General features: G+C 36.1%; 2 protein-coding genes across 2 annotated transcripts; one reads left to right on the top strand and one right to left on the bottom strand.

The window, feature by feature from the left end:
- Positions 1-3,257: 3,257 nt before the first annotated feature.
- On the top strand, positions 3,258-22,174 carry fat-spondin (extracellular matrix protein f-spondin). Its single transcript, XM_017621199.1, has 10 exons — positions 3,258-3,842; positions 19,431-19,825; positions 19,892-20,222; positions 20,273-20,403; positions 20,466-20,691; positions 20,746-20,917; positions 20,989-21,458; positions 21,513-21,680; positions 21,753-22,109; positions 22,144-22,174. Exons 1-9 carry the CDS (start codon positions 3,644-3,646, stop codon positions 21,998-22,000), a joined length of 2,340 nt encoding a protein of 779 aa, XP_017476688.1. The 5' UTR covers positions 3,258-3,643; the 3' UTR covers positions 22,001-22,109; positions 22,144-22,174.
- Positions 3,855-11,483, bottom strand: tef (teflon). Its single transcript, XM_017621196.1, has 6 exons — positions 8,657-11,483; positions 8,449-8,560; positions 8,341-8,388; positions 8,232-8,285; positions 8,133-8,177; positions 3,855-4,914 (listed from the first exon to the last, which is right to left on the bottom strand). Exons 1-6 carry the CDS (start codon positions 10,912-10,914, stop codon positions 4,087-4,089), a joined length of 3,345 nt encoding a protein of 1,114 aa, XP_017476685.1. The 5' UTR covers positions 10,915-11,483; the 3' UTR covers positions 3,855-4,086.
- Positions 22,175-22,666: the final 492 nt, after the last annotated feature.

Raw genomic sequence — 22,666 nt, forward strand, 5'->3', positions numbered from 1 at the left:
AAAAGGCAAATATCTTAAAAAAAAAGGCAACATCAAATGTGTATATATGGAATCAGGGAAAGCTAAATCGAGGAGATTCTTAATCGAATATACTCTATCTCTTTAGCAGAAAAAAAGGCAATTTCCATAAAATCCGTTCCCTGGTCATAAGTATCGTAATCATCCGATATATGTGACTCCGTTACTGGCACTACTGCTTCCTACCTCTAATTCTTCATGATTAGAGTCGTCGAACACAAGCACCACCAGAAGAAAAAATATGTATCCCTGAAATATGCAACAACTTTTTGCAAGCTTTTATTTAACTTCACTTGTATGTATGTATGTATCTTTGTATGTCCTGGAACTTTGCAGTCAATATTTAACAAACTTCCCGATGAGCTACAGACTTGAAACTTCAAACTTAGCTCAGAACTCGAGGGCAATGCAATGTAAAAGATGACTTTATACGCTAGGTGGCGCAGGAGTCGAGATATTTTTAAAACCCGCATTTATAGTCTGATTTGGTTCATATTTATAACATATATTACTTGTATGAAAAGAAATAAATCCACAAAAAATTTTTATGATAGGTGGCGCAGGAGTCGAGATATTTTTAAAACCCGCATTTATAGTCTGATTTGGTTCATATTTATAACATATATTACTTGTATGAAAAGAAATAAATCCACAAAAAATTTTTATGATAGGTGGCGCAGGAGTCGAGATATTTTTAAAACCCGCATTTATAGTCTGATTTGGTTCATATTTATAACATATATTACTTGTATGAAAAGAAATAAATCCACAAAAAATTTTTATGATAGGTGGCGCAGGAGTCGAGATATTTTTAAAACCCGCATTTATAGTCTGATTTGGTTCATATTTATAACATATATTACTTGTATGAAAAGAAATAAATCCACAAAAAATTTTTATGATAGGTGGCGCAGGAGTCGAGATATTTTTAAAACCCGCATTTATAGTCTGATTTGGTTCATATTTATAACATATATTACTTGTATGAAAAGAAATAAATCCACAAAAAATTTTTATGATAGGTGGCGCAGGAGTCGAGATATTTGTAAAAACCGTGTTTATGATCCGATTAAGTTCACATTTAGAATGCATATTGCTTACATAAAAAAAAAATAACTACACAAAAAATTTTGGCAGTTATGTGTGTGTGTCTATATAATTAAAAAAATCGGCATCTGTGCTCCGATTTGGTTTATATTCAGAATATGTGTATTACCTATTTAAGTTGAAACATATTGAAAATTTTGTTTGTTACGGTCAAATCTAGCACGTTAGGTAAAAAATTTAGCTAAAAAGCAGGTCGCGGAAAATTTTGGCCGCGAACGATTAATAGTACGACCTTCTCATATTAGCTCGTTTTGCGATTGTATTTTACCGCTGTAAATACTTAAGAAAACGGTCGTGAGCGAAAACATTTTCGCCTGTATGCACGCGCAAATACAGATTAAGGTGGTGAATTACTAAAAGCATAGACAGACGGCAACGTTAATCCGGATTAACGCCGCAATTGATCTGATCAAAATTTTGCCTTGACATACGGCAGTAACGCGGATTAACGAGCCGCGAGGTCGCAAGTTCGAATCCCAGCCGGGTGAAATGTAAGTTGCTGGTAAGGTATTGCCCTTCACCTGGTGATCCTTACCACTTCCCTGCCGAATCTCCATTACTTTAACAAAGAAGTGGCCGCCTTATGTAAGTAGGAATTAAGAATGTACATTTGGTATCAGACATACCTCTAAGCCGCTTTACAAAGTAAGTTACGCAAAATGCAGAGCAGTCGCTCGGAGTAGTTCGGCGCTTGGAAATTACTTCGGCTGCACGTTATTTTGCAACTGATAACGTAATGTGTCGTCGGTGTTCATTTTGCGCTTTACTAAATAGTAGATGACATTGGCCATGATGACAATTTTGGTACTAAAAACTGAAAGAAAACATGGCTTACCTCGTAAGGTGCTTACCTATTTTCCCAGTGGGATATGAATTTTAACTCCTTTTCCACTTATTCTAGAAACACTCAGGCAAAAAATTGCAAACTTAATATGGCCATAAAAAAATTTTACCTGATAATGCAAAAGGGGAGTTTTACTATATGGGTCAAGTTTTTCCATCCTGAGTTGGAATCATTCCGCCCCAAAAACGCTGTTGCACTGTGTAATCATTAAAAACTAATTTTGTAATAAAAATTATAACCGTTACGGTCCGTGCTTAAATGTAAGGACTGTGGCCCGCCCTTCATGCTTAATCCTACTTTTTATTATTAAAATGTTCTTTCAGCAAACGAGTGATTTGTATGTCTTTAATTTTTTCCCCCCATTAGCAGCCACTCGCTTTTAAAACCCATGTTCCGGGCTTATCGGTATTAAATTTGATCCCAAGGGTCAAACAATAATCTTTTATACATCCATGCATACGTAAGTATGTGAATGGATGTGTGTGTACTATGTACATTCTTGAAATCCCTTTACAAATAATTTTTTTTTATAATTTACATAATGATCAATAAAACTAGGCTCATCTCCATGTTTGCATACTGTTATACTACGTAGTCTTCAAACTGTTTTTATATGCAGAGTTGCGGTCCATTGCAACCATATACATTGCATATTTTAAACATTCAATATAGCAATGAAACATTTTTCTGAATTTCCCATTTATAAAGCACCACTTTTAACCAATAACAAACGAAACATCAACTTTGTTTCTGATGCGCTGATTGCCCTAGCGATGCGTTTCGATAACTTTTCGGATGCGTTTTGTAATGCGTATACATACATTGTCAATATTTTGTAGTTCGACGTTATGGAACATTATACTTTGTACGTATGCATAGCAATTGACGTTTTGGAAGTCAGCCATAACTATAACTCAAAAAAGTTAATTAAAGTGAGTACTCTTTTAATAAAGGCTTATACATGAGAAAAAGGCTTACACGCTTTCGTAAACAGCACATATATTCATATATTTACAACAAATCTCGAATAAACGTATGCATGTACGTATTGCTCTTATCAACGCCATCTCTTTATTCCAGTAGCATCTTCGTTATAGAAGCGCATATATATACATAAGTAACCGCTCCAATAAATTATGTTATCAGCAATTCTTATACATACATATGTATTTACATATGTCTATCTGTCTATGTTCGCATACAATGACCGCTTCAAGTGCATGCATATTTATACTTACATACGCACTAATGAATACAGCATCGGCCATCTTCCAGTCCCAGATGACGGATCATCTTTGCTCATACTCATCTCCAAGGCATTCAGTCTGAGCGCATACACCGAATGGTACAGAAGCATTTAATCAAAGCTTGAGAATCACATAATATCTAGTAACCGTTTAACGCGTTAAGCGTGACCACCGCTTATAGCTTTCAAAGTGTAGATGATACCTCATTACTATTTTAAGTCGCATCTGCGGTGTTCTTAAAGAAAACGTGAAAGCTTTTTGCAAGTAAATATTTTAACAGTTGTATATGTATGTACTTTAGAATTCACACGAAATAAATAAAACTAAATAAGTGAATCACAACATAACAGCATACAAACAATTAAATATTAATGTATACATGCATGTAAATGCCTGTGTGGAAAAAATTGAACGAGAAAAATAACGTATGAAAATGCAGTGCCATTTGTTCACAAAGTGTGCCTTGACAGTTTTACTGCTGTGTTTAGTGGCAATTCAATTGGCGGCATGTTGTTCTCGTGCACCAACACACCTACCTCACGGAAGACGTTCACGCGGCGACAATGGATACAGACTAATAGTTGCTGAGGGCCCCAACGGCTATGTGCCGGGGGAAACTTATAACGGTAAGACGAAAATGTTTGTTTGTAACTTTATGACATTTTATATCGACAATTAAAATGATCTGAGCTTTTGGTTGTCAATGTCATGCTCTTCATTACATACTTTTATTAAGTTAAAAAAAAAACCAACCCATTGTAAATAATATTTTAAAAATAAATTCATTTTTCTACTTAGAACTAAAATACTGAACTTTTTCATGCACTTAAATAGTATTCATTTAATCGTGAAAATCATATATGACTGAGCTTAGTTACCGCTACAAACCGATAGATGTTGCTTCATTTGAGTGGCTGTGGGTAAAAACACTTCACATGTCCGGCAGGTGTAGTCCCAATGAAAGGAATCTTGGCGGTGTTTTTGTAAATCCGTCGGCGTATCGAAAAGTCGATTGCATAGGCCACAAACTATAGGATATTGGTGCTCATGCCAGTCTAAGTCTGCTGCATTAGAGCATAACTTTCCACACTTTTCGCATTGAAGCAAGTGCTTGCTGCGCACATGGTACTCCAAACTCGCAGCGTTTTCAAATGTATTTGCACACTCTATGCATTTAAATGTACTGCAAATTGTAGTGTGTAGCAGCTGTGTTCCACGGCTATCAAAAGTTGTTTGGCAATATGGGCAAGACGGCGTTATGGCCATGTGTTTTTCACGGTGAGAAAGGTATTTTTGTTGAGCGAGGAAATAACGTGGGCACTCCTCGCAGTAGAAGATGCGCCGCGCGGTCTTTGGAAGGTACATAAAGAGATGTAAATAATGGCAAATAGGATCTACTGCAGGTTTCTTGTCAATCAACCATTTGTGATAGGTTTGCATGTACCACAGTGAAATGAGATTAATAATGCGTTTCGTGTGAGCAATTGTTAGTTCAAGTTCAAATTTCTCATTTATGCGATGCATTAGCTTATTGAAATCTAGCTCCAATTCTTCATAACTCTTAATTCCGCTACCAACTTTCCAGAGATACTTGAAGTCGATATATATTTTTGCAAAGTCGCTCGCCTTTGACCGCATAGTCTCTAAATGTTCTAGTTTCAAACCGTCTTCCGCATTGGCATCCGCAATGATTTTTAACTTAAAAAAAGAGATACAAAAATGAAAATATTTACGCACAATTTTTTAAAAAATTATAGGCTTATAAATAACAATTTTTATTGATCTTTGAGACCGTTTTCTATGAAAAAGTATTGTGGAAAAACAACAATCTATCAGAGAATTTTTCGCAATATCTGCAAAGTATTTTATTCCAATTTATTTTCGATAATTTTTTATAAAAATATAGCTCGTCCTACTCTAAAAAACATAAACTTTGTACAAAACTCAGGAAAATTCAATAAATTTGCATACTGATTTGCAACTTTCTATTCGGATTTTTTTAAATAATTCTAAGTATGCAGTTTTACAGCTCATCCAATTTTAGTAAAATAAGCACAGTGAAGTTGCTAAAAAATTGCGTTGATTTGTGGCAATTTTTTTTCACTCAGGTTCTTCCATACAAATCGGCAATTATTATTTGTATAGAGAAAATGAGCTCATCTTCCACTAAAAAAATTGCCAAAAATCAACGCGATTTTTTAGATACTTCAATTTTGCACTTTGTTATACTAGAATTAAATTGGCTATAAAACTGCATACTTAGAATCTGTCTAACAAATCTGAATAGAAAGTTGCAAATTAGATGCAAATTTATTGAATTTTCCTGAGATTTGCACAAAGTTGAGATTTTATTTTTATGTTTGTTGGAGAAGTATGAACTTTATTTTTATTAAAAAATATTGAAAATAAATAAGAATAAAAGACTTTGCATATATTGAGAAAAATGTGCCAATACTTTTTTCCGGCACTGTATATAAAAATGGAATTGCTTTCGTATGACCGCGATGCCTGACCAAACGACTGAACCGATTTCAATTATGTAAAAATTACTTCTTTGGATCTTCTGTGTGGAAGGTTTTTCAATAAAAAAAAGATTCAAAACTTTTTTTTATTTTTACCAAAAAATTAAGAAATCTCAGACGTCACGATTTCACAATGTCATAGAGTTTTCCGTATATTGTGTGTCACTAAACTACCAAACGGCTGGACCGATTTCGTTCATATTTCGATCATATGTCAGCACCTTGAAGAGAAATATTCCGACTAAAAATTTAATAGCTGGGTGGCGCGGGGCCGTAATATTTCTAAAAACTGCATATATTTACAGATTTGGCTCATATTTGGATCATTTGTTAGCCAATTTAAAGGAATATTTGGGCTAAAAAATTACAGGTTAGGAGGTCCTTGGGATCGGAATATTCCTAATGTTCTTATACAGTGGGAGAATGATGGATATCTACACATATACATACGTGAAAATAAAATGTTGAAACCCATTTTTTCAGGGCACCAATTATCTCTTAAACCAACTACGTTGGGGAGCTGAAACTTGGCACATATGCATAAATTGTAAATACCCTACTTATGGCGAAAATTGGCAGATAGTGGGAAAGGGGGCGCGGAACCTCCCATACAATCTTAGCATCTCCTATCGCTTATGGACTAGACTTTATAGATAATGAGAATTAAACAAACAAAAGATAAATAGTCAAAATGTTGAGGTGCTATTGTTCTGTCGCGAGCTGTATGTATTATTATGAGTTAAGATTCATTAACAGGAACTGGAAAATCGATTTTCTTCAAAACGTACCCACGGCAGTCGGGTGTACTCAAACAGAACGACCCAGATTTATATCTGGCCAAGGACTGTCGCTCCAACATCACGCCCCAAAAACTCGTTGGCGAATTTGTATACTATTTAAACAACAACTAGCGTTTAAACCAAAGTCAGATTAACCCTGCATTGACAAACTGGCCTTTAGAGTCGCTAATGATAGAATGTGCTGGCTGGGAATTAATAAGTGAAACGTCACTTGATACTGTTGCAAATAAAAGTTAATATACTAATAAACAAGATCACTAAAGAGTCAAAATTGGTCACTGTGTTCATCATATTATTTGATCATTGGTATTTCAAGACCAAAATATTCTTTAATACGTAACTACAAGAAACATAAAACTAAAGGAATATTTAAATAACGAATCAAATATAGTAATATTATTTTCAGTATTAAGCTGCTATCCTCGTGAGCACGGAACTATTCAGAAATCAAAAATATATACATGCATACTAGGAATGTTAATTCCGGGATCCCGGACTTTTCAAGGTCTAGAAAATCCCGGGATTCTTGGCAAGTAATTCCGGGATTTTCGGGATTTGTAATTTGCACTGATGGCAATATTAGAAATTCCTTTTCTTGACCAGCATTGGCTATATTTCTTTTTTCATTTAATAATTATTTTTTTATAAATGTCTAGCTCATAAATATAACACCACATCTAGATCCCGGGATGATTAAAATTTTTTTTTGATATTTTTTATAAAAATATGGTTCATGCTTTAACAAAAACCATGTAAATAACAATTTCAAACTTTATATAGAATTTAGAAAAATTCCAAAATTTTTTACATAAAATTCGAGCTTTTCTTTAATTTTTTGGGTATGCAGTTAACAGGATTATAAAATTTTATTAAAATTCGTGCGGCTAAAAAATGTCATTGATTTTTAATATTTTCTTTTTCTTGCCGGCGTTTCAGACTTTTTTTCACAGAAGCATGAATTTTTTGTGGAAGAATATGCGCAAGACTTTTGCGAAAAAAAGGTCAACGTTAGTTTTCCTAAATTTCGCTTTTTATATAAAAAAAAAACCGAAAAAGCCGTCAGCAAAAAAAAATTATTCAAAATCAATGCGATCTTTTAACCGCTCAAAACTAGCACTTATTTTATGATCCCATTAGCTGCATAGATACCCAAAAAATAAAAAAAAATAAAATCTGATTAAAAAGATCAAAATTTAGATAAAAACTTGGGGAGTTTATAAAGTTTGAAAGTGAAAGTGTGATTTATACGGTTTTTGTTAAAGCATGATCCATAATATAATATATATATATATATATATATATGAACCACAATATAATACATATATATATATATGAACCATAATATAATATTATTATTATAAAAAAATATAAAAAAGAGCTTGAAAAACATTGTAGATATTAAAAACGAAGCACCATTCATCCATTTTTGACCGGCACTGTATGACACATTGAACTGTTAACACATTTGGTCTTTAAATTTTACTCTTTTCACCACAGTGCATTACGATTACTCTGTGCTCACCAACACACTAGCACACTATCGGTTACGGCTCGATATATTTTTTAGCATAGGAAATTTTAGTTGTTTGCTTACCCCTATAGATCGTAGAAGCACAAAGTTTTCCCTTTCTTCCTCAGTCTGTAAACGGAAAATATTTTAACAATTGCAACTGTTAGCTTATATACAACTTACCGCGGTAGAGGGTATGCTCTCATCCAATGAACTGTTTCCGTCAATCAATGATGACTAAAATAAAATTAACTGGTATTAATTTCCCAAATTATAAACCGTATTAAATTACCTGGTTAATATTGCAATTTAACTGGGCCGTATCGTTTAAACTATTTTGCTGAAAGGAAACAAACTAACATTACTTCCAAACAGAAACATTTAATTAAGTAAGAGGTACCATTATCGAATCAAACAGATGTTTATCAGTAGCAGCTTCTAATTTCAATTGATTTAGCGTATCTTCTGGAGTATAGTTGATTTCACTAAAAGACGTTGCAGGATACTCACTGGTGCTGTCAGCTGCATATTGCCAGAAACTGTTGCTTCAACATCTTCTTTGGTAATAAGAATATCCNTCACTAAAAGACGTTGCAGGATACTCACTGGTGCTGTCAGCTGCATATTGGGATTTGTCGCTACATGCTATCGTTTCACATTTTTCGGTTCGAGTTACCAGCTTTTCAACAGCTCGGTATTCCTCAGTTTTTGGTTTAATTGGAGACGGATTATTAGTGAATGTAATTTCCCCTGGAACTATAATATCAACGCTCAAAATTTGTATTTCTGGTTTTTCGCCAGAAACTGTTGCTTCAACATCTTCTTTGGTAATAAGAATATCAGTTTTTTTCTTCTTGGGTTTATTTTCCTTTTCGTATGACTTTCCAAATCGCTTCAAAATTTTGCACTTCCGCTGGGGACAATTTCGTATATCGCTGCTTTTTGGCGATGGAGTAACATTTTCAACGTCTTCCGGATTTTGTGCCAACTCGTTTGCACCTTGAGGATTTTTTTCATCCAAGACCGTTTGAGCAGAGTGTTTCAAAAGATGTACGGTTTTATTATTAAATGAATTCGCTTGTTTTTGCTTAGGTGTAGATTGCGCCAGAAATCCGTTGTTAGCTCTCAAGGTGTTTGCAGTGTTTCTAAAAATTTTTGAAAATGGAGGCAATCGATGGCCTTCTATGCTCTGACAACAATGCATTTTGTTGTATTCAATTGATAGATTGGTGTTATCAGTAGAGATCGACTTATTTGCCATTAACATGTCTTCTTGTGTTGTGATTAAATCTAGCGATGTTTCCGCATTATTATCGCAACCTAACAGTTCCGAGTTGTCTTGCAATTGAACGTCAATTACCAGCGCGTTCTTGTCGAAGCTAAGATCCAGAGGCTCCTCGGCAACCTCGGCCTCAACCACGTTTGACAAAGCACATTCGTTCGATGCAGCGCTTTCGTTGAAACCCAAATATTCCATTTGAAAACCACTCAGATTTGTTGTGCGTATTTTAAAATCCAATTCAGTCTCTTTTACGTTGAATAGAGGCACATCAGGCATGCACGATTTCATCTGATCTATTTCTTCCTTTGAAAATTGAATTTCTGCCAATTCATCGTCAATTTCTGCAATTACATAAGGCTCTTCGCATTGCCCCCGTTTGGTAGTAGATTGTTCATCTTGATGCGACAACTCATCAGATTTAGGAACATAGCTTAAATCATCATTCTTTGGGTCCTCGTCTGGTACGTGTTCATCAACGCCCAATAATACCACGTTTATGAATGGTGAGTCTTCGAAAATATCTCGCCCACATTCTATCTCTCCATTGCTCAGCATATCTAATTCTTCATAGCGTTCATTGTCCAAACCAAGTAAATTCTCTTCATGTTTAACTGTCGACGCGTGCTCTTTAATTACAGTATTACCTTGATCTTTTTTATTTATGTTTACATTCTCAGTAATGAATACACCCTCTTCGTTACTATTAAGGATTTTAAAAATACTGCCTTTGCAAGTCGTTTTTTCATCCTGGGCAGTTGACCGTTTTTCATCGCCTATACGATAGTACAATTCCTCTTCACAGGCTTGATAATTTTCTTCTACTTTTGATGATTTTTCAATACTTGATTCAGCATAATTCATATGTATTCCATCATCTGTAGACTCACCTACATTGCTTAAGGATTCAGTTGTAGAAATCGTCTCCTCCGGACACAAAGAGCTATCATTTTCCATACTATCAAAGTCTTCCGATTCCAAAAGCTCTACGGTAGTCTGTAAATTGTTTGTTTCATCGTCAAAAGGAGTTTTCCAAATATCCTCCACCAAAATATCAACTTCGGTTTTTTGGCCCTTTTTGTAATGCATGTCATTTAATTGATTTGATACATTATAATATTGATCAGTGTTATTTCTGCTTTCAACGCCAGAATCACTTTGGGAACATTCAGTATCATGACCGCTGGACGTGTCTGTTTCAGCCATACTAGTCAATAATTCTTCTATCTCCTTTTCTAGTTCCACATCGCTGTCGATTCCTGTATCATTGTCGTCTGCGTTGGATTTTCTGATCCCTGCATCAATTGAAACATCTCCGTTGACATTCGTGGTAGCATCATTATAGCTCAACAATTCCTCTACGGTGTAGACGCTCATATCCTTAAGTTTTATTTCATCACCAAGTAACTCATCAGACTGGTGTGCCCATTGTAGATGTCGTGCAAAAGTGGGCATCTGTGAGAAGACTCCATTACATTGGACGCAACCAAACCAAAATTCCTTTTGTTTGGAAGATACAAGTATTTCTCCACATCTCACCAATTCTGTTCTGTTGAAATCACTCAATTCATTTGGAGCACTTTCCATTTCAGTATGAGTGATACGTTTTCCAATATAATTGCAATTATCGACCAATTGATCCAATCCGAAGAAATTCGAACAAAAGCAACGGGACTACCAACCAAAGCAACTGCACTTTCAAAGGGGAACTCGACGCGCGTCGTTTGAAAACAGCTGCTTACAATCACAGTGATGCATAATGCAATAAAAATAATTTAGAAGTCATATAAGGCTGTGTTCCAATCAGTAACTTTTCACCGCAGTTTGACGGGTAGAATAATTTAGTTTGGTGTACAAGTGAATTAAAAATTTTCTGCGCCCACTGCATTGTAAAACTTTGACAGTTGAAAAACCCGTGCGAAAGCTCTAGTTTTTTGTGGTGCTGAAATTGTTAAAATTTAAATTAATTTTATAACTTGCAAATAAAGTACACTCGTGTTCTTTTCTTTTTTTCAGCTTCAGTTTTGATGTTCACCCCTTATTACCGCCAAAAAATATTATGTGTATACATATATGTAAGCTGTCAATATTTTACCTAGCCCCATTAGCTAGCTAGATAAAATTTTGTCGTACGTAACTCATCATGAGAAATGTCAAATTTTTAGTTTAGTCCGTCAAAATTTCATCTTTTCTAGAAATTCACACAGGCTCTTACCGCAGAACTCCACAGGCAAACACCGATGGCCTACCAACTGTCATTTTGACGAGCAATGTGATTGCAAGTTTTTGTGTGTGGGCACTTTGATGTCTTGAAATAAGCATTTGCCGCATGACGCCACCAGACAACATTCTCTCAATTTCGGCGTTTAAAAACATTTAAATCTTTAAAAATCTTGCTGAATAATTTCCTAAAACGGAATCATAAATAATCCAAAAAGGAACAGACTTTTATTTTGATTTAATATAAAAATTTCATCGATGTTACCACCAGCACGCTTTCTTTCAAATGAAAATATGACCTTGAGGCCCTGTCTCCACAGGAAAACACTGATGTCGTGAAAACTATGTCACAAAATATATTTCCAATGGAGACCGCCTATTTCTCATGTGCTGCAATATATGTCAGCGCTTATTGCTTGACATCTATTGCAGGCAATTCGATAGTTTGACAGCCATATTTTCATTTGAAAGAAAGCGTGATGGTGGTAACATCGACGAAATTTTTATATTAAATCAAAATAAAAGTATGTTTCTTTATTGGATTATTTATGATTACGTTTTAGGAAATTATTCAGCAAGTTTTTTAAAGATTTAAATGTTTTTAAACACCTGTTTACTATGGTGAGACAGTTTTACATTTCTTCTGGGCCAAACCGAAGCTCCTGACTCTTGGAAAATTTTGACAGTGGCTTTGATGTAGTAAAATTTGAGAAAATTAAATGCAGCAATTATATGACAAAAAAAACTTTGGCTTTGCTAATTTTAAGTTTACTAGAACTGAAAACTTAGCATTTACCAGATGATATAAGTCCCCTTTCAGACACGTCAAGTCTTGAAAGCAATTTTTTTCGCATTCTCTTTTGTGTTTTCTATTTGCTTCCACGCGCGTCAACTTTGATTGAATTCAAGTCCTTGGTTCTTTAAATGGGAGGCAACGAAAAGATCAAAAGAGACAAGAAAACTTGAAACGAATTGACGGTACGGAGGTATCTGTACTCTTCCGCTCTCTTTTCACCTCCTTCGCCTACGAACGAGCAGACTTGAAAGCAAGACTTGACGTGTCTGAAAGGGGACTAAAAGCAAAAAACACTTCTAAACCATCAGGTATGTTTGATTCTTGTTTGTCAAGTTTTTCACAAGGTCTGTTCGACAATTTTTTTCACCTCATACTTGTTAAAAATTTATAATCCAGAGTACTTTGCTATGATATTATAATCATTTTTGTTTTGAACAAATGTTGGTAAGGAACGGATGTTTTGCCGAAGTCCGAAATAAAATCTGCGGTTTGCCCTTCGGTCCTACAGTTACCACGCTCATTTATAGGGAATTGTCGCCTTAAAAAAAATTGCTCTAACGGAATCCCCAATAAGGTTTACATTTTTGCAAAAAGAAAAATATTTTTAACACCTTGCTAAATATATCTCATCCTAAGTTTTCGAAAACAAGAATCTCACAAAATAAAACAACTCTTAAAAAATTAATATTTGAAAAATATTTCTTGAAAAACGCCCATTTATTTGAAAAATGTTTTTAAGCAGAACACTTTAACGGCAAGTTTTTCAGTGCCCGTTTAAACTTAGATTACGTAAACTGAGTTCAAATTGAACAGCAGGCTGGCATTTGATTGGGTGATCTTAGTTTAAGCCAGCTAGATCGGGAGTTTAAACTGAGTTCAAACCACGACCGTGCCTTGAAAAACTGGCCCTAAATCCCTAATTTACTGGTCTTAACTAGTAAATCAACTTCAAAAATGTCAACTGTTTTTAGCTAAGGTAGCTTTGGGACAATCATGACCATCTATAAATAGAAATATTAAGCCTGTTTCTTAGACTTTCAAATGAACCCGAGATATAACTATTTGAAGAAGTTCATGACTAGTCAGAATCACGAAAAAATCCCCACTTTTACAAATCATATCTCCAAAGAAAAAAATAAAATAAAATAAATTCTTATTACAGATATTAGTATTATATACTAAAATTTACAGGTACTTAGTATAAAAATTAATTACAGTCTCCAATTCAATTGGTACATTTTTCTTGCGGCTCGAACAAAGTATCACCGTTATTTTTTGTGCCTTGCTCTGTAAATAATATGTGCAATCCCGTATTCCTCGGACTCGGATTAGTAAAACTGACAAAAAATAAAAATTCGCGAGAGAGTAACATTGAAAAGTACGGGATCGCTTTCTAGTAAAAAATGGTAACTTCTGTCAACTTCAATATAACCTCCAAATTTTGGTTGTAAATTTTTGCTTATTTTGTATGTAAGAACACTCAGTTCACACATGTAAATAACCAAAAATACTTTCAAATTCATTAGAATCCACTTAAAAAAGTAATTAAATACTTTTCAACATGAATTAGCAGAGTGCACTTTTCTTTTGTTTACAATTTGGTTCCCAAACACACTACAGCTGATCATTTGATACATTTACCAGAATTTACCAGCAAAAAATTCTCGGACTAAAACTGGTAACTTCTGACAGAGAGAGAACCGTATTTACTCTCTTTTTTGTCCTCTCAATAGTCAGACAACCGAGTACGGGATCGATTTCCAGTACAATCTGACTGATTCTGACTATTTCTGACTAGTCCGGACTCGTACGGGATCGCAACTATTATTGCTGCAATTATATCAGTGCTCAATTTGGTTCTCAAGTCAGTCCTACACATTTTTAAACTACTACGTTCTACAAAAGCATTAGAAAAGGGCTATATTAGTGATGCAGATACATTTTTTTTTAATTTGGAAACTTATATGATCCTGAGGAATCTTTTAATTCAAAAACTTTGTTTCTATAACTTTCTGGATCTAATGACGAATCAATATGAATATTCTTATGATCAAACAATGTGTGTTTTCTCCATTCGATATCGAGATTTTGCAAGATCAAAATAAGTTGAAAATATAGCGATTGATTTTGTGGCCGCCATGCAGTGTTGCCAGAACTTTTTTGACCATCCGGCTAAATTGGCAAAATAAATCGGCTAAAACGGCTAAACTGTTTCATCTAAATTTCACATGTTTTATTTAAATAAATCATAAGTAGAAAGACTAGTTCTTGGAGAGAAGTTGCAAATTCAAGCTGGAAAAAATTTTGCCAGCAAGAATTTGCAATTAGGAAAAACATATGATTGTGGTACATGGTTGCATTTTTTGTCAACGATAATTTGAATAAAAAGGTTCGTAAAATTTAAAAATTTACGAACTGGAGCGATTTTAAAATGAAAAAGTTAGGTAAATACTTGTTTACTTAATTAATTTTGTTAATTCCAGTGATTTGAAACTTACTCGGAATGCAATCTCAACCAGAGTCGATATAGGAAACCCGACAGTTACTACGACAAAGAAATTGAAACGTATGTTGAAGAAAGTCGGACTAACAAGAAATATACATGTAGATCCTGTTTATTGCTCCTCTGAAAGAATTTTAAAAATTCTATACAAATTTCTTTTGTTTGAAATACAACCGTGGATACTAGCTGGCAGGAAAACTTGCAAATTTCTGCAAATTTGTGTTCGTGCAGAAATTTGCAAGTTTCTGTACTTGAGAGAGAATTAAGGAGCATTTTTTCTTACTATCTGATATTTGATAATTTTCGCTAATATTAATAAGTGATAATTTTCGCTGGATTTTCGACGAACAAACCTATTGTCTTTCCAGAGCGTTTTGCTTTAGATAGAAATTTGTGCTCTTTTACTTTCATTTTGACGCATTTCAGTGTTGGTTCTTTTAATTCAAGGATGCTTTCGGTTTTGGGAATTTAAATAAGTTGTCAGCAAAAAAAAGTTTGTTTAAAAAAACCCAGTGAAACAATTTGTTATTTTCTAAGTTTGCGAATAAAACTTGGCCTCATACTCAGCAAACGAAAAGACTCCGAACCGGTGACTAGGAGGGCATTCATACGACCAACCCTTTTTTTTCTCTTACATACAAAGTCTAAAAAAAAGTACACCTATAACTGGCCGTCTTCACATGCTTGAAAATCTCGCTTGCGTTCTGCTTTTTTCCTCGCAAGGGAGATAGAGTTTGGTTGACTGGGCATTTGACAGCATACTTTTTCATTTGTTAAATGTGGCCAAACAAGAAGGTTCAAGCCTTGCAGGCTCTTAAAAGTTTGAGAAAATTAGAAAATCTGCATAAAGAGATGTATACTATTTTCAAATAAAAAATGGCTGCCTCTAAATTTGTATTTGCCTCAAAAATAAACGATGTTGCTACTCTGAAGAATTCTGCGAAGTGAGAACATAGCTGTCAAATAACAAAAATGACAATTGAAAGCAAGCGAGAGCTCGCATACCGCTCGGTAAGTGCCGCATGAACTTATCTCCCAAAGCTGGCAAATGCAAATAAGGATTAAAATTTTAAAACTAATTAATAAAATTAATGTAAAGTATTTACAAAGTTAACAAAAAAAAATACTCTTTTTCGCAACATCTATAAAGGACCCTTTTATTTATCAAAAAACCTGTGCGACAGTTATTATCTTACGCCCTGTACTTTGCCATTCCTATTGTGGCAAACACTACTTAGGGCCGGTTACTCAATGTCCGGTTAACACTAATCTGCGGTTAAACATCGTTATCGACGTCTTCGACTCCGTGCATACAAAAGGGAGTCGGTAACGTCGATAACTATGTTTAAACGGAGATTAGTGTTAACCAGACATTGAGTAACCGGCCCTTAGTAAGCAAAGTTAAGGGCCGGTTACTCAATGTCTGGTTAACCCTAATCTGCGGTTAAACATCGTTATCGACGTTTTCGGCTCCATGCATACAACAGGGAGTCGGTAACGTCGATAACTATGTTTAACCGGAGATTAGTGTTAACCAGACATTGAGTAACCGGCCCTAAGTGTGATAGTGAAAAGGTGTAGGCATGGTCGTAGCAAGGTAGGTGCAGAGCGCTCAGGTATAAAAATCAGAAAAATATTAAAAGGCTTAAATTAAAAAACTGGCCATATATTCAGATAGAGTTTGGAATTCTTTTGTAGAATTTAGTTGGGGAAAATTTCCTATAAGGGCGGTCATTGAAGGGGGAGTGGGCATGGCACCCCGACCACCTAGGCCCCCTATGGGCCCCTAGGGACGCCTTAGAAAAATCGCCAAATATCAATATTGGGTGCCACGCCCACTCCCCCTTTGATCACCATCTCTTTAACGACCGCCCTTATTGGAAAGCCAGCTCATTTAGTTATTTATTTTTAACATTTATTGTTGCTTTGAAAAAGATTTCTAAAATATCTTTGTTTATTTGTACCTAATTAATGGTAATTTGTAACAATAAATTGCACAATAAATAAAAAAAATAAATTCTACTCCTTTTTAGGTCTTGTACTACTTTTTTTCTATCGAAAATATAAATGTACTCCTTTCTCCGTTTCAAAAACTGGCAACCCTAACATAAGTTTAGAATGTCAACAATCTAGCTATGCAAAAACCAAAAATATGGCTCTATAAAACTTTTTCGGCTGATTTCAACCCTACCGGAAGTAAAAAATAAAGAAGATATCAATGGTTAAAATTAAATTTTTTGATTTTTCTTATATGACTAAGGGCCGGTTACTCAATGTCTGGTTAACACTAATCTGCGGTTAAACACCGTTACCGACGTTTTCGACTCCATGCATATAACATGCATGGGTGCTACGCCTTCAATCGTTCAAATTTAAGATCATATATCAGGCGGGAAAATATAATATTGCTGACTCGTTGTCTAGGTTGTGTAAAATTGAAAATTCTGTATCATTACGTACTTTGGGAAATATCCTACTAAGAGGAACCAAAATAGTTATACCTTTTCCATTAAGAGCACGGGTCTTAGCGATTGCACATNAGGCGGGAAAATATAATATTGCTGACTCGTTGTCTAGGTTGTGTAAAATTGAAAATTCTGTATCATTACGTACTTTGGGAAATATCCTACTAAGAGGAACCAAAATAGTTATACCTTTTCCATTAAGAACACGGGTCTTAGCGATTGCACATGAAGGCCATCCGGGAGAGACAGTAATGAAGCGGCGCGTACGTTCAAAGGTATGGTGGCCTTTAATTGATCGAGATGTAGAGAAATGTGTTAAGAATTGCCGCGACTGTTTACTGGTGTCAAGACCGTCACACCCGGTGCCAATGAGCCGTCGTGTTTTGCCGGAGGGGCCATGGTTATGCCTGGAAATGGGCCTGTTGGGACCATTGCCTAATCATGATTTTATATTTGTGGTCATTGACTATTATTCCAGATATCAGGAGGTAAAATTTTTGAAGAAAATTACGTCGAGCGCTATAATTGATTTTCTAAATCTTAATTTTTCTCGAGTCTGGGCTACCCAAAATTCATAACTACTGATAACGGTCGTCAGTTTGTCAGTGATGAATTCAAAATTTATTGTTCAGGNTAAAATTTTTGAAGAAAATTACGTCGAGCGCTATAATTGATTTTCTAAATTAAGATTTCTCGAGTCTGGGCTACCCAAAATTCATAACTACTGATAACGGTCGTCAGTTTGTCAGTGATGAATTCAAAATTTATTGTTCAGACAAGAACATTGAAATTATAACGTCTCCACCATACTGGCCGCAGGCAAATGGTGAGGTAGAAAATATGAATGGATCGATCGTTAAGCGCCTGTGAATAGCACATAGCAATGGAACCGACTACAAGAAAAAAATTCAAAAATTTCTGCTGATGTATAATGTTACACCACATGGAACAACTGGGAAAGCCCCAACGGAGCTGTTATTCAATCGTCTAATTCGAGACAAAATGCCATCTATTTTTGACATCAGTGAGGAGATTTTAGATGGGGAGGCTAGAGACATGGATGCCGTTAATAAAGAAAAAGGAAGGCAGAAGGCAGACAAAGATCGCAGAGCAAAAGAGAGCGATATAAAGATTGGAGATAGAGTACTAATGCGGAACGTAGTTTTTCCAAACAAATTAACACCGACGTTTGGGGCGGAAGAATTTGAAGTGGTTGAACGGAAAGGAAACGATGTCACAATTCGTAAGGATAATAAAGTCTACAGGCGTAACATCAGTCATTTAAAGAAGCTTCCCAGGACATCAAAGTCTAACGATAATACGGCACCTTTGCATAAGGGTGATTTGCCACTTAATGATTTTCAGGGATTTGAATCCATGGTGGAACCGGTAGAGCCGGAGGTCCCTAACCCGTCGTTGACTCTGAAGTTAGAAAAACATTGGAGGGATGTGGAGACCTGTCGATGCTACCAATTGAATCAAGTTTTTATTGATCATTACTATCGTAGAATATTGTCATTAAGAAAATAGAAAGATAATTGAAAAGCTGTTGGAGACAGATGTTTTACGTTGTTAATTGAGTTTTCAATAAATTTGGCTGAATTATTTTAACTAATATTTTATACGAATTTGGTGCGTTTCCGGGTTATTACACTTATCAAAGTTTTGCAAAATATTTGAAGAAAATTTGTTTCTTCTCTCCTATATAATTTGAAAACCTGGAATGATAAGTTCCAGAAGGACTATATTTTCGGCTTTGCATTTATCCAGTCGCCGCTGGTTAGTCCTTACAAGGACGATTAGTTGTGATTACCGAGTGATCATCAAAAAGCCCATTAGTCTAATACATTCTCTTCGTTTTCTTGATTGGCGCTGTAACCACCTAAGCGATTTTGACCGAGTTCAACAAAGCACACCAGTCGGTTTTCTTCTGTGCCAACTGATACCAAATTAAAATGCCAAGTAAAGTCAAGGCATCGTCCACCTGTCCTTTTCAACGCGGAGAAGGCCATCCTGTTCCTCTGTTACCAGCATAGCGACCCGCATTGAATACTTTCAGAGCTCGAGCGTTTCTGTCCATTCGAACCACATTAATCGAACTTATTATGCCCAATTTCAGTTTTGCTGCTCGGCGCTCGAACCCATGAAAAGGTTCAGCATTTTACACATTTCACAATCGCTGCTGAGGCTCACACTGCTGGCCAGCGAGCACAATCCGCCAGTCCAAAGCGTGTTGGACGATTTTTACTTTTTAGTGACGCGCTTACAAAGTTTAGCGACCGTTGCGTCAATACCGTTCAGGAGGCCGAAGACTTACCGAAAACTGAAATACAGGTTATGTGGGTAGCACCGGCAGCTGGTTCTGGTTGCGTTTCCATATCTGCTATGGTATACGAAGGACCTCGTGCGTGGTACTCCGACGAGGGGCAGTTAACGCAGGTCGTTTGCGAGCGAAAAACCAACGTGCATACAGTTAAGAAGGAATGCTGTGCTTGTGACGAAGCTAAGTATAATGTAAGACTGTGGATATTGATAATATAATAAACCCAGCTACTAATTTGCTTTTTTTTTAAATTATAGTTCATTTTCGAAGGTATTTGGTCTAACGAAACACATCCCAAGGATTATCCGTTCGCCATTTGGTTGACGCATTTCTCAGACGTAATTGGCGCATCTCATGAGGCAAACTTTTCGTTCTGGGGTGAGCATCATATAGCCACCGATGGTTTCCGCTTATTAGCTGAATTTGGATCGCCGACTTCTTTGGAAACTGAACTACGTGCTAGAGGCCCACGTTTGAGAACTCTTATAAAAGCTGCTGGACTGTGGTATCCGAATGTAAATACGAATACTTCGTCGAAATTCCGTGTAGACCGTACGCATCCAAAGGTCTCACTGGTATCAATGTTTGGTGGGTATAAAAAAAACTGAATTAGAAATATTTAAAAATCTTACATTTAGGCCCTTCTCCCGACTGGGTCGTTGGCGTTAGCGGTGTTGATTTATGTACCGAAGATTGTTCATGGAAGGAATCATTAGACTTCGATCTCTACCCTTGGGATGCGGGCACTGACAGTGGCATCACTTACATGGTAATCATTTAATTAGCTTTCAATGTTACATTCAAAGGTCCTTTACCATTCCCCCATTGTAGTCGCCCAATGCGGAAACACAGCCACGAGAGCGCATGTATCGTATTACCACCATGTATCCAGAGGATCCCCGTTCACCCTTTTATAACCCAAAAAGTAGCGAAATGACGCCATTGGCAAGATTATACATTAGGCGCGAGAAAATCATCTCCAGGAGCTGTGATGACCATTTCTTGGAGGCATTGAAAATGGACGTATCTGATGATGCTGAGGAACAGGATACGAGACGTAAGAAAATAATTTCAAGTTCTTACTCAAATATTTACACATTTTTCATTGCAGCTGAATGTCAGCTAACAGGTTACAGCGAGTGGAGCCCTTGTTCCGTAACCTGCGGTAAGGGTATTCGCATGCGCACGCGTCTATATGTAAATCCTGAAGCGGCCGTCGCTGTTGATTGCTCACGCCAATTGGTATCGAAAGAAATGTGTGCAGCTCCAATAGCCGAATGCGAGTAAGGATCACAATTAAATACCTTATATTTGTCTATTGAATTAAATTAATAAATATTTATAATCCGCCTAGCGGTCAACCACAAGACGATGACGACGAAGGCGAGAACTTGGCACGAGCCGCGTCGCTGGTAACTGATGACGGTGAAGGCGCAGGCGTATGTAAGACTACACCTTGGAGCGTTTGGTCCGAATGTTCGGCTAGTTGCGGTATTGGCATAACGATGCGCACGCGTACTTTTCTCAATCACCTCGGTCGTAAACGCTGCCCACATATTACCATAGTTGAAAAACAAAAGTGTATGCGTCCCGATTGCACCTTTGAAGAGGTGGAATTACCCGATCCCATGTGCCCTACCACGCAATGGAGTGATTGGAGCCCCTGCACGGCCACATGTGGACGCGGTGTTACAATACGTACACGTCTCCTTCTATTGGAGAATGGCGCGGTCAAGGATAACTGTACAAAACGCATGGAATTAAATCAGCAAAAAGAATGCACTGTGCCACAAGAGTGCACCATTAACATGGAGATGGCCAAAGGTTTGTTACTATTCTATCTAACCATTTGTAATGCAACAAAATATTTGTTTTTAGAAATTTGTGTCGAGTCCTATGACAGTGGTCCATGTCGTGGCGTATACAAACGTTATGCTTACAATATGGAGTATGGACGGTGTGAAAGTTTCACTTATGGTGGCTGTCGTGGCAATCGCAATAATTTCCTTACCGAAAGCGATTGCTTGAATACCTGCAGCATGTTGCGTAAGCACCTAAGAACATCAAAGATACTGGTAATTGCTGTGTAACTCATCCCATTTTTTTTCATCTCAACAGGCACCACAGCCTTTACCAATTCTCGAGCACCGTCCCGGCTATCTTATCCTGAAGCATATCAAGCTGCAGATTATGGTGCCGTAGATTGCGTTATGTCCGAGTGGTCTAATTGGTCTCAATGCAGCGTTAGCTGTGGCACGGGATATTCTAATCGGAGTAGATACGTAATAACTGAACCGAAGAACGGCGGCCAGCCGTGCCCTAAGCGCAAGGTGAAAGTACGCCGTTGCATAATGGCTGATTGTTGAAAGCTACATATTTCATTAGGAACTTAAAGTATAAGTAAAATGTAATTCAGAAAATCTAAAATTTGAGGAAAATTACTTTATTCACACCTGTACTAATTGTAACAAGCAATTTAAATGGAAAATAATTTTTCGTTTTCTATCAGTTTCCATATAAAATTAAAAAAATTAAAATAATTTTTCACTTAACTGGCTTTCGTGAAATTGGCTGTTAGTGCCTGAAAATCATATATGTATTACATTCTATATTGGTAGTAAGCTAACATCTCAATGTGTCATGATTCAATTATTAAAGGTTTTGTAAGTAGCTTTTTTCTAAAATTTGGCACTCCCACCCACAGGGATGGTTTTTGGAAGCAGAAGAAAAAGGGGAAGAATTCAATCACACTTCCTAAAATGGGAGCTAAATTCTATAAAAACGTGTGGATAATAGTGAATGGTGGTATTTTAAAACAAAAACGAATTTGATTTAATTATTTAATTTAAACAAGCTTATTTACATCGAATATAACCCCCTATTGTTATTAAAAATAAATATTTCTATGTTTATACCAAACTTGCGTACGTCAGATGGCGCATAACTCGAGAATGGATGGTCCACTTTCAGCTTTTTTTTTGTTGTATTTGTTTGCCAGTTGATGGACATGAAGAAGCTATTTGTTTGCGGAA

This window comes from Rhagoletis zephyria, unplaced genomic scaffold (assembly GCF_001687245.7).
Source record: "Rhagoletis zephyria isolate East Lansing unplaced genomic scaffold, Rhagoletis_zephyria_1.1 Rzeph_scaffold_02391, whole genome shotgun sequence".
NCBI classification, from domain to species: domain Eukaryota; kingdom Metazoa; phylum Arthropoda; class Insecta; order Diptera; family Tephritidae; genus Rhagoletis; species Rhagoletis zephyria.